This window comes from Giraffa tippelskirchi, chromosome 10 (assembly GCF_054371585.1).
Source record: "Giraffa tippelskirchi isolate mGirTip1 chromosome 10, T2T-mGirTip1v1.2.pri, whole genome shotgun sequence".
In the NCBI taxonomy this organism is placed as follows: domain Eukaryota; kingdom Metazoa; phylum Chordata; class Mammalia; order Artiodactyla; family Giraffidae; genus Giraffa; species Giraffa tippelskirchi.
Genome location: NC_137284.1, coordinates 158,200,150 through 158,213,302, shown reverse-complemented (window position 1 = coordinate 158,213,302; position 13,153 = coordinate 158,200,150). Strand labels below are relative to the sequence as shown.

At 47.6% G+C, this 13,153-nt stretch overlaps 1 protein-coding gene and 1 long non-coding RNA gene across 2 annotated transcripts in view; one reads left to right on the top strand and one right to left on the bottom strand.

Annotated features, from left to right (window-relative positions):
• Positions 1-9,303, bottom strand: part of DPP6 (dipeptidyl peptidase like 6) — a 774,296-nt gene extending 764,993 nt beyond the window's left edge. The window contains exons 1-2 of the mRNA XM_081537115.1: positions 9,107-9,303; positions 8,258-8,822 (exon numbers count right to left, since the gene is read on the bottom strand). Coding sequence (XP_081393241.1) covers positions 8,258-8,497 — 240 coding nt within the window. The 5' untranslated portion in view covers positions 8,498-8,822; positions 9,107-9,303. The remainder of the gene's footprint in view (positions 1-8,257; positions 8,823-9,106) is intronic.
• Positions 8,290-10,813, top strand: LOC145524568 (uncharacterized). Its single transcript, XR_014067673.1, has 3 exons — positions 8,290-8,499; positions 9,474-9,512; positions 9,824-10,813. It is a non-coding gene; the product is annotated as an uncharacterized LOC145524568 (long non-coding RNA).
• The last annotated feature ends 2,340 nt before the right edge of the window (positions 10,814-13,153 follow it).

Sequence of the window (13,153 nt, the reverse complement as noted above, 5' to 3'; positions counted from 1 at the left end):
TTTCACAAACTGATGAGATAGTGTCACCTCTCAGGACTTTCAAAGAGATTTCTTATTTTTGCTTTTGATTTTTAAATTGCTGGATGGCATACTGCATGAAGCATAGGAAGGATCTGAATACAGTTTAGGAAATTAAATATTTTGGGGCAAATGGTTAGGGAGCCTGGAGGCCTGTGATCTTCTCATGCATTTCTCCACCTCTAGTTTCTGCTTTACCCTACCCCTCTTCACTTGTATTGCATAAAACCTCTTTTTTTCCTGTTCCTATTCTTCAATGCTCCCTTCTTCCACTCCTGGTCCACTTCTGGCTGATGCCATCTTAAAACATACTAGGTGCACAATATATAAAATAGAAGGGATATAAACAATCATATAAATATATTACAGATGATATAACAAAGAGACTGTTGCTGTGTGAAACAGCTGTATTAATTCCAGTAGTTCTGTCTTTAAACTAAATCTTCCCAAACAGTAAACGACAGGAGACAGAAGGATTCTTTGGTCTTCTCAATCCCAAACTGGGGAACATGCCATGAAAACCTGCTCCACATTGTTTTAAACAGAGGCACATTAAAACTGACCCCAAATCATCTAAGGTAAAAGCTGATAGCAAATAAAATCTGAACATTAGAGAAAGTTAAGTTTTGACAATGACTGTGATACCCTGGAAAATCTTGAAGTTCCTTTTTAATTAAAAACTAGGTGGAGGTATGTTTTGGGTTTTTTTGTTTGTTTGTTTTTTTAATTTTCATTGGGCATGGTACTAGTACGATTTTACTGTATTCTAAATGCCTTCAAGCTGTTTATCTACATACCACAGGAATGAGTTAAAGTTAGGTTTGTCTGTCTATTTTAAAGGGAACGACTGTTCTACAACCTGAGAACCATTCCGTTTGTAGCAACAGGAGTCCCCCTCTTTCCTGCATCCGGGCAAGACTCCAGTCCCTGCCAGGCACCCGGCTATGGTGCCTACCCACCTCCCCGCCAGTGCCTGCTGCTGTCGGCGGAGATGTTCTGACTCTGGGAAGCAGGATGCTCACCACCTGGAAGTCTACCATCTGGACCTCGTGGGCCTTCCTGGCTTCAGACTCTCTGTAAAGGTGCCCATGTATGTTCCCGGATTATGGGACAAAACTGGACACTTCCTGTGCTTCCAGTGGAGCTGGATGCCGTTAGGAAACACAGAAAGCATTGTACGGAGGCAAAAAGAGTAAGACCATTGGGGAAACCCATTCGGGGCAAAAGTCTCATACTACTGTGGCGAAATTGTTATTTCCTTTGGCAATTAGCATATCCATTTAGAATCAAAATAATTTAGACTGCTAAGATTTCATAACGTTCATACGTTTGAAATCCAGTGATATAATTAAGTTAATTCTCCCACTCAATCACAGTTCCATAGTGGATACTGAGAAGAGCACAGGAGAGAAGGGAAGACTGAGTCTCTCTGAGGCCCAGAGAACACAGTGATTCACAGAATATTATTCACATAACTACCTACAGTCTTCTCATTTGTAAGATGAGATGTTATCCGGTTTTTAAATATTTTATTTCAGAAAATTTCAAGATGCAGATCCTTCTAAAGATAAGTGTTCCAAAAGTCATTAACCAGAAAGGCTGAGTGCTTTTCTTTTTGTACATGTACATAAAATCAAATGGATGTGTTTAAAATGAAGCAAAGCATAGCATAGCACATGGGTACTGACTGCCCTTAACACTGTATTTATTAGGCAGAATTTAACTTTGAAAGGCTTACTGTACATATTACTTTATAGGCAACACTCCATGAAAGGGATCACTAATGTATATTGCAGAGAAGCATTCCATATGCACATGATAAATTCATTATTATCATCAGAGTAATTAAAAGGAACAGGGTTATATACAATCAGCTTGTACATCTTACTCAGCAACTCCTGCCAGTTGCTTCCAAAAATTAAACTCATTAATCATTCTGACTCCAAAGGAGAAAAAGCCTGGAGTATGAAATAAAAAGCTCTATTTTTATGAACAAAAGATGTCCAAAGTCAACATCTAGAGCAATTCCTGTCTACATAGTGATACTAGAATATTAATCTCATGTGGGAATATGAGCTGATTCCATTGTCAAAAATATAAATTGATACTATGTTATCTAATACTCCAGACCTCCTCATATCTACAGGTAACAGATACAAGTAAATTACTTAAAAGTGTGGACTAGCAGGAATAAAAGGAAGCACGCCATATGAAGTAGGCTGCCGTGCTCACTTCAAAAGATCTTACTGCTACACAGAACTCAATTCCACCGAGAAGGCACAACGCTCATTTTTCACAAACAGATTCGGCCTTAAGCAAAGACGTACTTTTTTTGGCCGACTCTACAGAGCAAAGGCTTGTCAACTCATTGAAATTTATTTGCGATAACTCACAGTGGACAATTGACTCATCCAAATGAAAAAAATCAGGCTTACCCTGACTAATTTTTCAAGCCAACAGATTAGCTGTTTGTTGTGGTTCTCCCCAGGCCTAGGTAACAGGGAAGGTGGAATGAGGTACACACAGCGGTGCTTTGGAAAACACAGTGTGCAGAGCGGAGGCAAGACGGTTCTGATGCTATATTTGGCTTCACCCATCAGTCAGCACCAAATCTTTGTTTACACCAGCATTCGTACTTCCTTGTAACAGACAATTTCCCAATGATGACTCTGCTCTGCATTGAGACAATAAGCAAAATTTTGTATAATTTTGTTATAGCTACTTTACCAAAACATTCACAGAGAGACTGTTTTAGATAGTAAGCACATGAAATTAAAAGACGCTTGCTCCTTGGAAGAAAAGTTATGACCAAACTATACAGCATATTAAAAAGCAGAGACATTACTTTGCCAACAAAGGTCCATCTTAGTCAAAGCTATGGTTTTTCCAGCGGTCATGTATGGATGTGATTGTTGGATTATAAAGAAAGCTGAGCACCGAAGAATTGACGCTTTTGAACTGTGGTGTTGGAGAAGACTCTTGAGAGTCCCTTGGACTGCAAGGAGATCAAACCAGTCCATCCTAAAGGAAATCAGTCCTTAATATTCATTGGAAGGACTGATGCTGAAGCTGAAACTCCAATACTTTGGCCACCTGATGCAAAGAACTGACTCCTTGGAAAAGTCCCTGATGCTGGGAAAGACTGAAGGTGGGAGGAGAAGGGGACGACAGAGGATGAGATGGTTGGATGACATCACCGACTCGATGGACATGAGTTTGAGTAAGCTCCAGGAGTTGGTGATAGACCGGAGGCCTGGCGTGCTGCAGTCCATGGGGTTGCAAAGAGTCGGACATGACTGAGACTGGATGAACCGACTGACTTGTAGTGTGTTTAACACTGTTCTGAAATCCAGAAAATAGACTTTTCAGGAGGACAGCTGTGGTAGGGCACTTTGATATAGTGTTACCCAGCATTGAACCCATTAGGGCACCTCAAAGCTTATCTAGTGAGATATTTCATATTACAAGAAAGAAATCAAGATATTGAGAGAAATGTAACTGTACAAGCTTATGTATATTGCATGCCACGCTTGGGGGTGGAAGAAATAGTAGCACTAGAAGTAGAAATAAAGAGGTTAGGCAGAAAGTCATTTAGAATAACGAGATGTAAAGAGAGGGAAGTGGTGGCTCAGCGGTAAAGAATCTGCCTGCCAGTGCAGGAGACACGGAGACGTGAGTTCCGCCCCTGGGTCGGGAAGATCCCCGGAGAAGGAAATGGCAACCCACTCCAGTAATTTTGCCCAGAAAATCTCATGGATGGGCTGGAGGAGCCTGTTGGGCTACAGCCCATGGGATCACAAAAGAGTTGGACATGACTGAGCGACTAAACAACCACACGAAAAAGAGAGGGAAGTGACAAAGTCAGGGATATAGTTTACGTGGATGTCTTGTCACCACCACTGAAACTGATCTGTGGAACAGAAGGTGGGGGAAGAGATCCACGTGGGGACCTCCAAGGTCCTTCCAGTCCTACAGGTCTCCAGTTCTGCAAATTAGAAAAGCAAATACTCTTCAGAAGAGATGCTAGGAGGTTTATACCAGAGGAATTTAGCTACTTCGGCCGTTTGCTATTACAGAAGCTGTGAAATATACTCAGCTCCCTTTATCTTCATTTTAATTTTCCCAATATTTAATTTATCTTAAGAAGAAAGCATGGCAGGGAAAGAATAGAATAGTGGAGACCAAAATCTTGGAGTATAGGTTCTCCCAACCCCCTACATGAGGAAGAGGAGGGGAAGAAAAGGACTTACTGAAGAATACAAAGGTCAGAGAGAGAGGACATGAACTCATGTAGCATCATGAAAGACACATGATACAGAAGTCTGAAGTGTAGGGTGGCAGTGATCAGGAGCAAAAGAGGAGACAACAAGGACTAAGGCCATTATATCAAGTAATTAAGAGGATGCTTAAGATATTTTGTGTGCAGTTTTCTGCAATGAAGACAGTAAGAATGTGAGTGTGCCACCAACCTAAATGAGGAAAAAGGAATTCTCGTAATGAATTAGTGAATCCACTTTAGATCACTTGATTGAGAATTTGAAAGCTCCAAGCAACACTGGGACATCCCATAACTCTTCTATAGATGAGTTACACTAAGCATTATCAAATTTGACATGAAAATAATGAGATCAAGCTGGTGGCTGAAAGTTTTAACCTTTTCCTCAATATGTTAGGAAGATAATATGAGATTTTAAATACATTTGAAATTGCAGAAGAAAGTCAGAAGGTATACAAATATTTCTGTGGAGTCAAGCTGCTTGAAAAGTTAAAGTTGATAAACTCCAAGGAGAAATTAACAGGATGTTGACAGCATATCAGTGAAAAGTCAAGGTGGAGAGGAAGAAGGGCTGTGGTTGCAGACAAACAGGAAGATGAAATACATCAGAAGGATGACATCATAAGCTAGACAGCAGTGACATCATAAGATAGACTGCATAAGCAATGAGTTTTGCTCAATCTTTGCTCTGGCCAAATTGCTGTTTTAAAATCCTGTCATCACATTTGTACTGTTAGGAAATCATGTGTCATCAAAAATTAAAATACAGGAGCATGCTGATGTGGCCCCAACAAGCCTGCTGCCCTGACAGTCACCGTGGCCTCCAAAGTCCTTTCAGAAATTAAAAGGAAATGCTCGAGGGAGGGCACAACAAGGTTCAGTATTTTTAAATTCACTGAAGTTAACTCCTATCAGAAGTGAGTAAACTCCCTTAAAGTCACTTCTAGCAACAGTCCCTTTAAGAGTCAACTTATTTTTAGCCTATGAAATGAATTTTAAATCAACATGCTATTGATTCCTCAGAGGGTTCTCCCAAGTCATTGACTTTAAATAAATATAAGATTGATATCTTATATTTATTTATTTAAATAAATATAAGATTGAAACTCTGGTAGAAAACACTCTGACTTTCTTTCTTCTTCAAAGTTAAACTTCACACCTTAAAACTGGCCCACTCCAAACAGACTTTTACACAGCAGAGAGGTCCCTACACGTAGTTGGTGCAGATTGGCAATGCACTCCTAGTCACTAACCATGCAACTGCAGCATTTGACTTCTCTCTTCCAGGCCTGGTAACTACCTTCAACTTTATTTTGCAAAGAACTGTTCGTTCTCGGTCCTATTCAGACACGTGTGCATACACACAGACACAGATCAAGAGCTACATTTTATTTCCTCATTTCTAGATGGCAGGACAGTGAGACACAAAGCTCATTGGATTTTAAAGGTAATGCTGTTTACCATCATGTGAGTGACCAAGGTGGGAAGGCTGTTTCTTTTCCACGGAACAGACAAGCCACAAGAGAGCAATGACACCAGCAGCCTTAGTGCTGGGGCTCCAGAGGAAGGTGCTGCAGATTTCCTGGGTGCTAACAGAGAGGATGCTTCAGCACCTTGGACAGCTCCCAGCATCCCCTGGGGCCCGAGGTACAGAGAAGAATATGCAACGTATCCCTAATCAGTTGTACATCTTAAGGGTTAAATGTAGGTAGCAGGGTGATTACTTAAGATTCTTTAATCTTAACAAGGGCTGATATCAGAAAAGTAGTTTTTGTACCTACTTTCTTTAACTAGTACTAACTCGTAGCAAATGGCATTCCCTGTGACTGGAGGGTAATTAATCTGTTTAATGTGTACACCTATGTAGTGTATTTTTAGACATAATTTTTCCAATTCTGAATATTTTTTTCTGAGACAAGCACATAAAAGTTTTCAAGAAATTGATGCTACATTTAGCCATGTGTAATTTTTTAATAATACATTTTAAACATGATATATATATATATTTCATAAGGATACTGCATACACTATATTTATACCTACATTTACACACACAGACATACACACACCCTTTTTTTTCATTTTCCATGAAATAAAAAACATTGATATCAGGAGTTAATGAATTTAAAGTAGATATACTCTTCAGAGTCATCTCAGCAGAAACCATTTGCAAATGTTAAATTAATAATTTGCTCCTCAGTGCAACCCTTTTGCTTATCTGAGGAACAGTTCTAGACATATGTCAAATTGAAAGGAGGAGTACATGCTCAAAGCTAAGATGAGGGGGAAATGGGCGGAGACCGGCTACAACAAAATTCAGAAACTCTCCCCTCTCTGTTCCCCTAGCGACACCTAGAGCCTGTGAGAAGGAAACTGCTCGTAGTTCTCACTTCAAGCATAACAAATTCCAAGTTTTATGTCAAAAGATTTAAGGCAAAACGTGCATCGTTTTTGTCTGCATTGCAGCGCGGTGGTCTTCCCCCAAATCTCTGGAGTTTAATCTTCCATAATTTTTCAATTGCCCCAATGAAACCCCTCCTCAAAGATTCTGGTTCCTTGAATCTGAGAATTCATGCATTTCCCTTAGGACCTGACCCACTGGAGTGAGGGCCATCTTTCTGATAGGTCTTTGTGTAACCAGGGGAGTCTGGAAATGAAACAAAATAAAATCTCGTGCAAGCGCTAATACAGGGTGTGTGTGTGTGTGTGTGTGTAACCACATCTTCCACAAACTTTTGCCACCTCTCCAGATCCTTCATTCACAAAACAAAACAACCAATGACCCAAGGCAGGACATGTTGAAAGACCACAGCCTCCTGCTCAGGGCAGAGACAGGAACCGCCCTGGGTCTGTCAGGGGTGGTCATCTGTGAGGCTTGCGAGAGGACCTGCGTCCAGGTGCCCCCGGGGGGACACTGAAAGCTACACACAGTAAACTCTAGGACCCAACACACCCAGCGGGGGCTGGACCAGTTGAGCCAGTCCTGTCTGCCTGTCTGAGAGCTTGTCTGGGATTTTTTTCTCTGTTTTTTTCTGGAAACACAGGGTATCAGAAGCATCAGTTGGCCCTCCCTGGCCCTTGGAATAGCTGGAAGAGATCAATAGAGGTGGTTGAACTCATCCATCTTGGGCAGCCTGCGGGTGTCCTGCCTGAGTCATCGGTTACTAAGGTGATATGCAAATCCAACCTTTGAAACCCCCAGCTACCAGCCCTGACAAGAGTAGAAAGCGTGCTCCTGGAGAAGTTTTCCCACTAACACAGTCCAAGGTCGTGGCTAGTCCAAGGCTAGGTGTGGGCACAGGCAGGGCCTGACTCCCACCAGCAAAAACTGCTGGGCCTGGGAAAGAGGGATGGGCCTCAGAGGCAGGCGGTTCTATCTTATGGTTCGGGAAAGAGGGTCACCACCAGCCCCACCACCAGTGAGGGGGGGGGGGGTTGGGGGAGAGGGTGGAGAGCGGAGAAGTGAGACAAGTGACAGCCCGGGAGGTAAGGGCTCCAGTGACAGGTGGGAGGGGGCGAAAAGGAGCCTGGGACAGTCTCTTCCTGGAGTCTTAAAGCAGACAAAAGAAAACAGAAAGAAAGAACAGAGAAACCAACTCGTAATCACACACAGATCGAATTCTCTCCTTAGGATCCATAGCAGCATGCGGGTAACAACAAGCGTCCCCAGGGCCGCCGTGAACCCTCAGCCAATTCCACAGCCCAGCAGCGCAGCTCCGCCAACGCCGCCCTCAAAGCCACCAACTCCTGGCCCGCCGCCGCTGCAGACAGGGACCCGCTCCAGGACGGCGGTGACCGAGATCCGCGCAAGGAGTGGATTTGTGGGCGCGCTTCCGGGAGGAGTGGGGGAGGGGAGGGAGCCCCGAGACCCTCGCAGGCGCGGCGCGGGCGCGTCTCCCCTGGGTTCGCCTGGAGCCCCGCGTCCGCCCCCAACCCTCCCACCCACCCCCAAGATGCTCTTACGTCCTCGTCGTCACAGTCGCTCCGCGCCTGGTACTGGAACCGAGGCCGGCCACCCGCGCCGCCGCCGCCGCCGCCGCGCTCCCGGGGCGCCGCCACGGGCGCCTGGGCTCCGAGGGGTTTGGGCCCCGCGCCGTCCTCCTCGGGCCCCTGGCCGCCCAGGAGGCGGCTCGCCTCCGGGGGCGCCGGGAAGGACCGCGAGGTGTTGATCTTGCCCGTGAACCTCTGGTACAGCGAAGCCATCGGTCTGCGCGCGCTCTCGCCGGCTGTCTTTGGGGCGTTCCTATATCGGCTTTCTCCCTCCCGGGCTCCCGCTCCCCCGCGCCCTACGGGGGGAGAGGGGAAGAAGAGGAGGAGGAGGAGGCGGAGGCGGAGGGAAGGACGGCGGCAGCGCGCCGCTCCTCCCGCGCGCCACTCTCGAGTCGCCGCCGAGCGGCCGCCTGGCTCAGCCTCCTCCAACCCCTCCCCGGCGGCTCGGCGGAGCCGGGGTCTGGGGGGGGTGTTCGCTTTCCTTGGCTTTTCTGTTTTCAACTCCTCGCCACGGCCGCGTACGGCCTAATCAAAGCCACTGAGGGGAAGAAAAACAACAGAAAACCATAAAGGGAGGGAAAATGCCCAGGCCCCGGAATTTGGCACCACCTAGAGCCCGGCGAGCCTCCGGAGCGCATCTCCGCGCTGCCCCCGCCCCGGGTCCCCGCGCAGCTCCTCCTCCCCGCCTTCTCCCCGCGCGGCCGTTCACCCCTGGGAGCGGCGCCCGGGGGGCCCGGGGCTGGCAGCGGGGAGGCCGCGGGGCCACGCAGCTCGTGGGTGCGGGAGCGCGCTGCGGGGCTCTGGGCCACCGGGAGAGCGCACCCAGCCGTCTTCCGGGAGGGCGCAGCGAGAAAAGGCCCGCGATGGGGAGGGGGCGTCGGGGGCACGGAGGCAGGGGGCGGCACCCCCAGACGCTGGTCCTCGGTTCCGCGCGGGGGTGAGCTCCGCGTCCACGCGCTCGCATCGCTCGCGGCTGCAACCCCGGCGCCCTGCGGGGCGCTCCCCCTCGTGTTTCCCTCGCAGCTTTCCCTGCCTAACGTGAAACGGCAACAGCCGAGACCCCGGGGGGTCGGGGGTGAGCACAGGGGGTGATGGGAAGCCAACCGCGGGGCTGCAAGGGAGGGGGCTCGGGGTCGCGGCCTCCGATGAGCCTCCTTCCTTCCCAAACCAAGCTCTGCTCCAAAAACAGGTCTCAAGAACAAGAGAAGGAGAAGGTCACGGAAGGCAGGCAAGGGCCGACCGGGGTGCGGTGGGGTGCGGTGGGGTGCTGTGGGGGGGTGATTTCCGAGCAACTCAGTTCAGCGCTCTTCCCGGCACACCCCACTTATCTGTGTGTATCGCGAACTTCATTTTCGTTTTCGACAAACGCGTAAATGCCAAAGGAGGCTGAAGCATTTGAGATGCCCGCAACTTTTCCGAAGCCTACTCTGCGCCCGCCCCCAACCCCTGCACTGAGAGGAAGTGGGGAGCCCGGGGCGTGTGGGGGCGACACCTACTGGGATGCTCAGGTCGGGGTGCACATTCGCTCTTCCTCTGCAGGAAAACGTGCTCCAGCGCCCCTGTGTGGAAAGACACCCACTGCGCCCGGGCGCTGGGCTCGGGCTCAGACCGCAGGCTGGCGTCTGGCTGTCCCCTGCCTTTCCGGGGGTGGATTCCTCCCTCCGGTCCTGCTGGAGTCCGCCCCGTCGTCCTGCCTGAGGATCTAGGGCTCTCCCTGCTGGTCTCGGCCCCGCCGCCACCCCACCCCACACCCGCCCGCACCCCACCCCACCCCCGCCCCCCTCACGCAGCCCTTTCCCACTTGTCGGCAGCGCTTGGGCTGGGATGGATCCTCCTGTCCTGAGCGGACTAGGACCCCACACTCCAGGCGGAGGGGCCCTGCGGGGAGCTTGCACCTGCCCCGGCACTTCCCCGGTCCTCCCACTCCACGCGGAGTGGGCATCTTCACCCTCACCTTCCATCGGGACTCCGCTCTGCCCTGGCTTCCGTGACCACTTGAGAAAATGGCCAGGACCGGGCCACTCGGCGGCCCCTACCGCAGGCTGCCAGCGCTTGTTGGATCTGAGTCCAAGGCCACTTCCTGGCACCACTGTCCAAGCACAGAAATCCCAGAGGGAAAGAGACCTTGCCATCCCCTGACCTACAAAACTGCGGCCTCCTGTGATGATCCAAGGACGAAAGATCAGATAAAACCAAGGAGGGTCTTGGAATGCAGGAACAGAAAAAGCAGACCCTTATGGTCCTTCCCTACCCCACGTTGTAACTATTAATGGATTTCGGGTCCTCCTGAGCAATATAACCTGTCTCCCTTCCTACCCCATAGGGAGAAGGTATTTGCCCTACTCTCCGCCCCCAACCCAGTATACGTGACTCATCCAATCAGCAAACGACCTGCAAGACCCCTATCTCACTCCTTGTACCCTGGGTATAAAAGTGGACTAAGGACCCCTGTTTTACGTCAGTTCTCCCTTGAGCTGGCCCGCTGTTCTAACAGTGTCTCCCATTCTAATAAACTTTATTTCCCTCTCATTCTGTCTCATGTCTGGAAATTCTTTTCCAACCCGCACCCGGACCAGGACACCTCCCTCAGCGTCCTTAACTTGGGTGGAGACACAGGACGTCCCCTGGGAGAGGACCCCTTCCAATCCTTTCCACATCCCTCCCAAGCTCTCAACCTAGTAGCTAGTCTTGTTTGAATTAAAATATACACCACAGCCATCTTCTGTTTAATCCACTGTGGTTTTCTTCCACTAAGAAACAGAATTGCACCTTAACGTAGTTGGAAAACATGCTTCCTTTCCAGAAACCATGAAAACAAGTAGAATCAGAATCTGGACAGCCGGGGGCCTCCCGCACTACCAAAAGGCAGATGTGCCTCCCACAGATCTGGGGGTGCCAGAGCATCCTGCCCCACTTGACTTTGAAGACAGCAACCACAATCACAAGAACCATCCAGCTAAACCTTAAGAGTCATCACATTCAGATAAATAGGAAACCTTGCTTTTGTCTCCCCTCCCCCACCCAGCTGTGCTTCAGATCCATGAAACTGCTTTCCCAAACCGACTTGAAGAGAAAGCCCCCCACTGCTGCTCACTGTGGCATCTAGATCTGACATCCACTAAATATAGAGGCTGTGAGGGTCCCACTGATGTAATGCATACGCATATATATATATTTATGAAATGTCCGTGTATATATTTACACGAACTGTAAGAAGCACGATGAATATTTCTTGTAGCAATATAGTTCATACAAGATATTTATATGGAAATAGTTTAGCTATTGCACACTTTATAGATGTGTGTGTATCAACGGGAATAGATTGAAAGGGAGATAAGGAAGACACACAGGGTCTCTCACACTTGAAATTCTATTTTCAAGTGAGCATGTAGGTCTTCAAATTACAGTCTGGCCAAAGCGACAGAGGATGGGATGGTTCGATGGCATCACTGACTCAATGGACGTGAGTCTGAACAAACTCCAGGACACCGTGAAGGACAGGGCAGCCTGGTGTCCTGCAGTCCATGGGGTCACAAAGAGTCGGACACAACTTAGTGACTGAACAACACACAGCGACAAGAATCTCAACTAAAGGGTTCAGATGAAATGATCAGCCATTAATTTACAGTTATTTGTCAAAGGAAAAAAGCTATAAGACCCATAAACAACCAGGGGAAGAGCTGAGGACAGATTGGTGTCAAAAGAAGTATATCTGAAAATTAAACAGGACACATGGAGGGCAAGGAGCTGCTGAGATGAGCAGAGGCCAGTGCGATGGGAGGAGACAGAACTAAGGAGGAACCATCACAAGCTGCAAAGCTTCCTGGGTGCCATCTAGATCCAGGGTCCGTCAACCAACTTAAAAAGCACTGGGCTACCTTCCTCCACCTACACACTGAATACAACTCATTCTAAAGCATGTTCTAGACTTTGAATGTGAGTCTGTGCACACGTGTTGGCAAGCATGTACGCACTCACACGTCCAAGTCTGCCTTAAACACTGATACGTACATTGCAGGGTCTCTTTGGATAGACTGTCAGAACTCTGAAGTCCCAAATGCAAAGAGGAAACTGGCTAATATTTTAAGATGAATGAAGCCTCAGTGGCACTTCATGATGCCATGAATTCACTCACTTACTGCCTTCAATAACCTTTTCAGAACCCCAACTTTAAATAAGGAAAAAGATTCGGAAGAGTAGCAAAGCTTCCCAGGGCGCGTGTAAACAGAGGGGCGGCACTACAGAAGGGAACTTGTCGGTAACAGCCTCCACTCAACACTGAGCATCTTGACTACTCAGTCTGTAAAAGTAGATTTCTGTTCCTGCTCATTGGCTAGGTATGGGAATCTGTTTTCAAAAGTGTTCTGTGGATTATCTCATATCAGGATTTTAATTCCTCACTATGGCTTAAAACTCTGATCACCAACCCATTTTTTTTCCCATCTAGTTTCATATGATTATTTCTTCCCTGTTTATTAAAAAGGTGGGAGTGTGTGTTTATTTTCCCTGGAACCAATTTACAAAACAAATACGGTAAATCATTGGAATTAGGCAGATGCTGCAAGATAGGATGGGTAGTTATTTTTTTTTTTTAGTGACAATAAAGGGAACTTTTTGGTCTACAGGTAAGCTAAGCATTGTAAAAATAGCAAACGTGTATTGAGTCCAGCAGCCTAGGCATGCTTTTTATTACCTAAGAGGTTTTCTTCTTTCTAGGAGAGAATTACGTCCTGCAGTTTGCTTCCCCTTTCTGTTGGAGGAGAGCGAGGAGGACAGAATCTTGCTTAAGATTTTTATTCTTTTCCAAACGCCGATATTTTGGAAAATGAAATGGCCAACTTAGCACACTCGGACAGAAAGGCTTCCCTA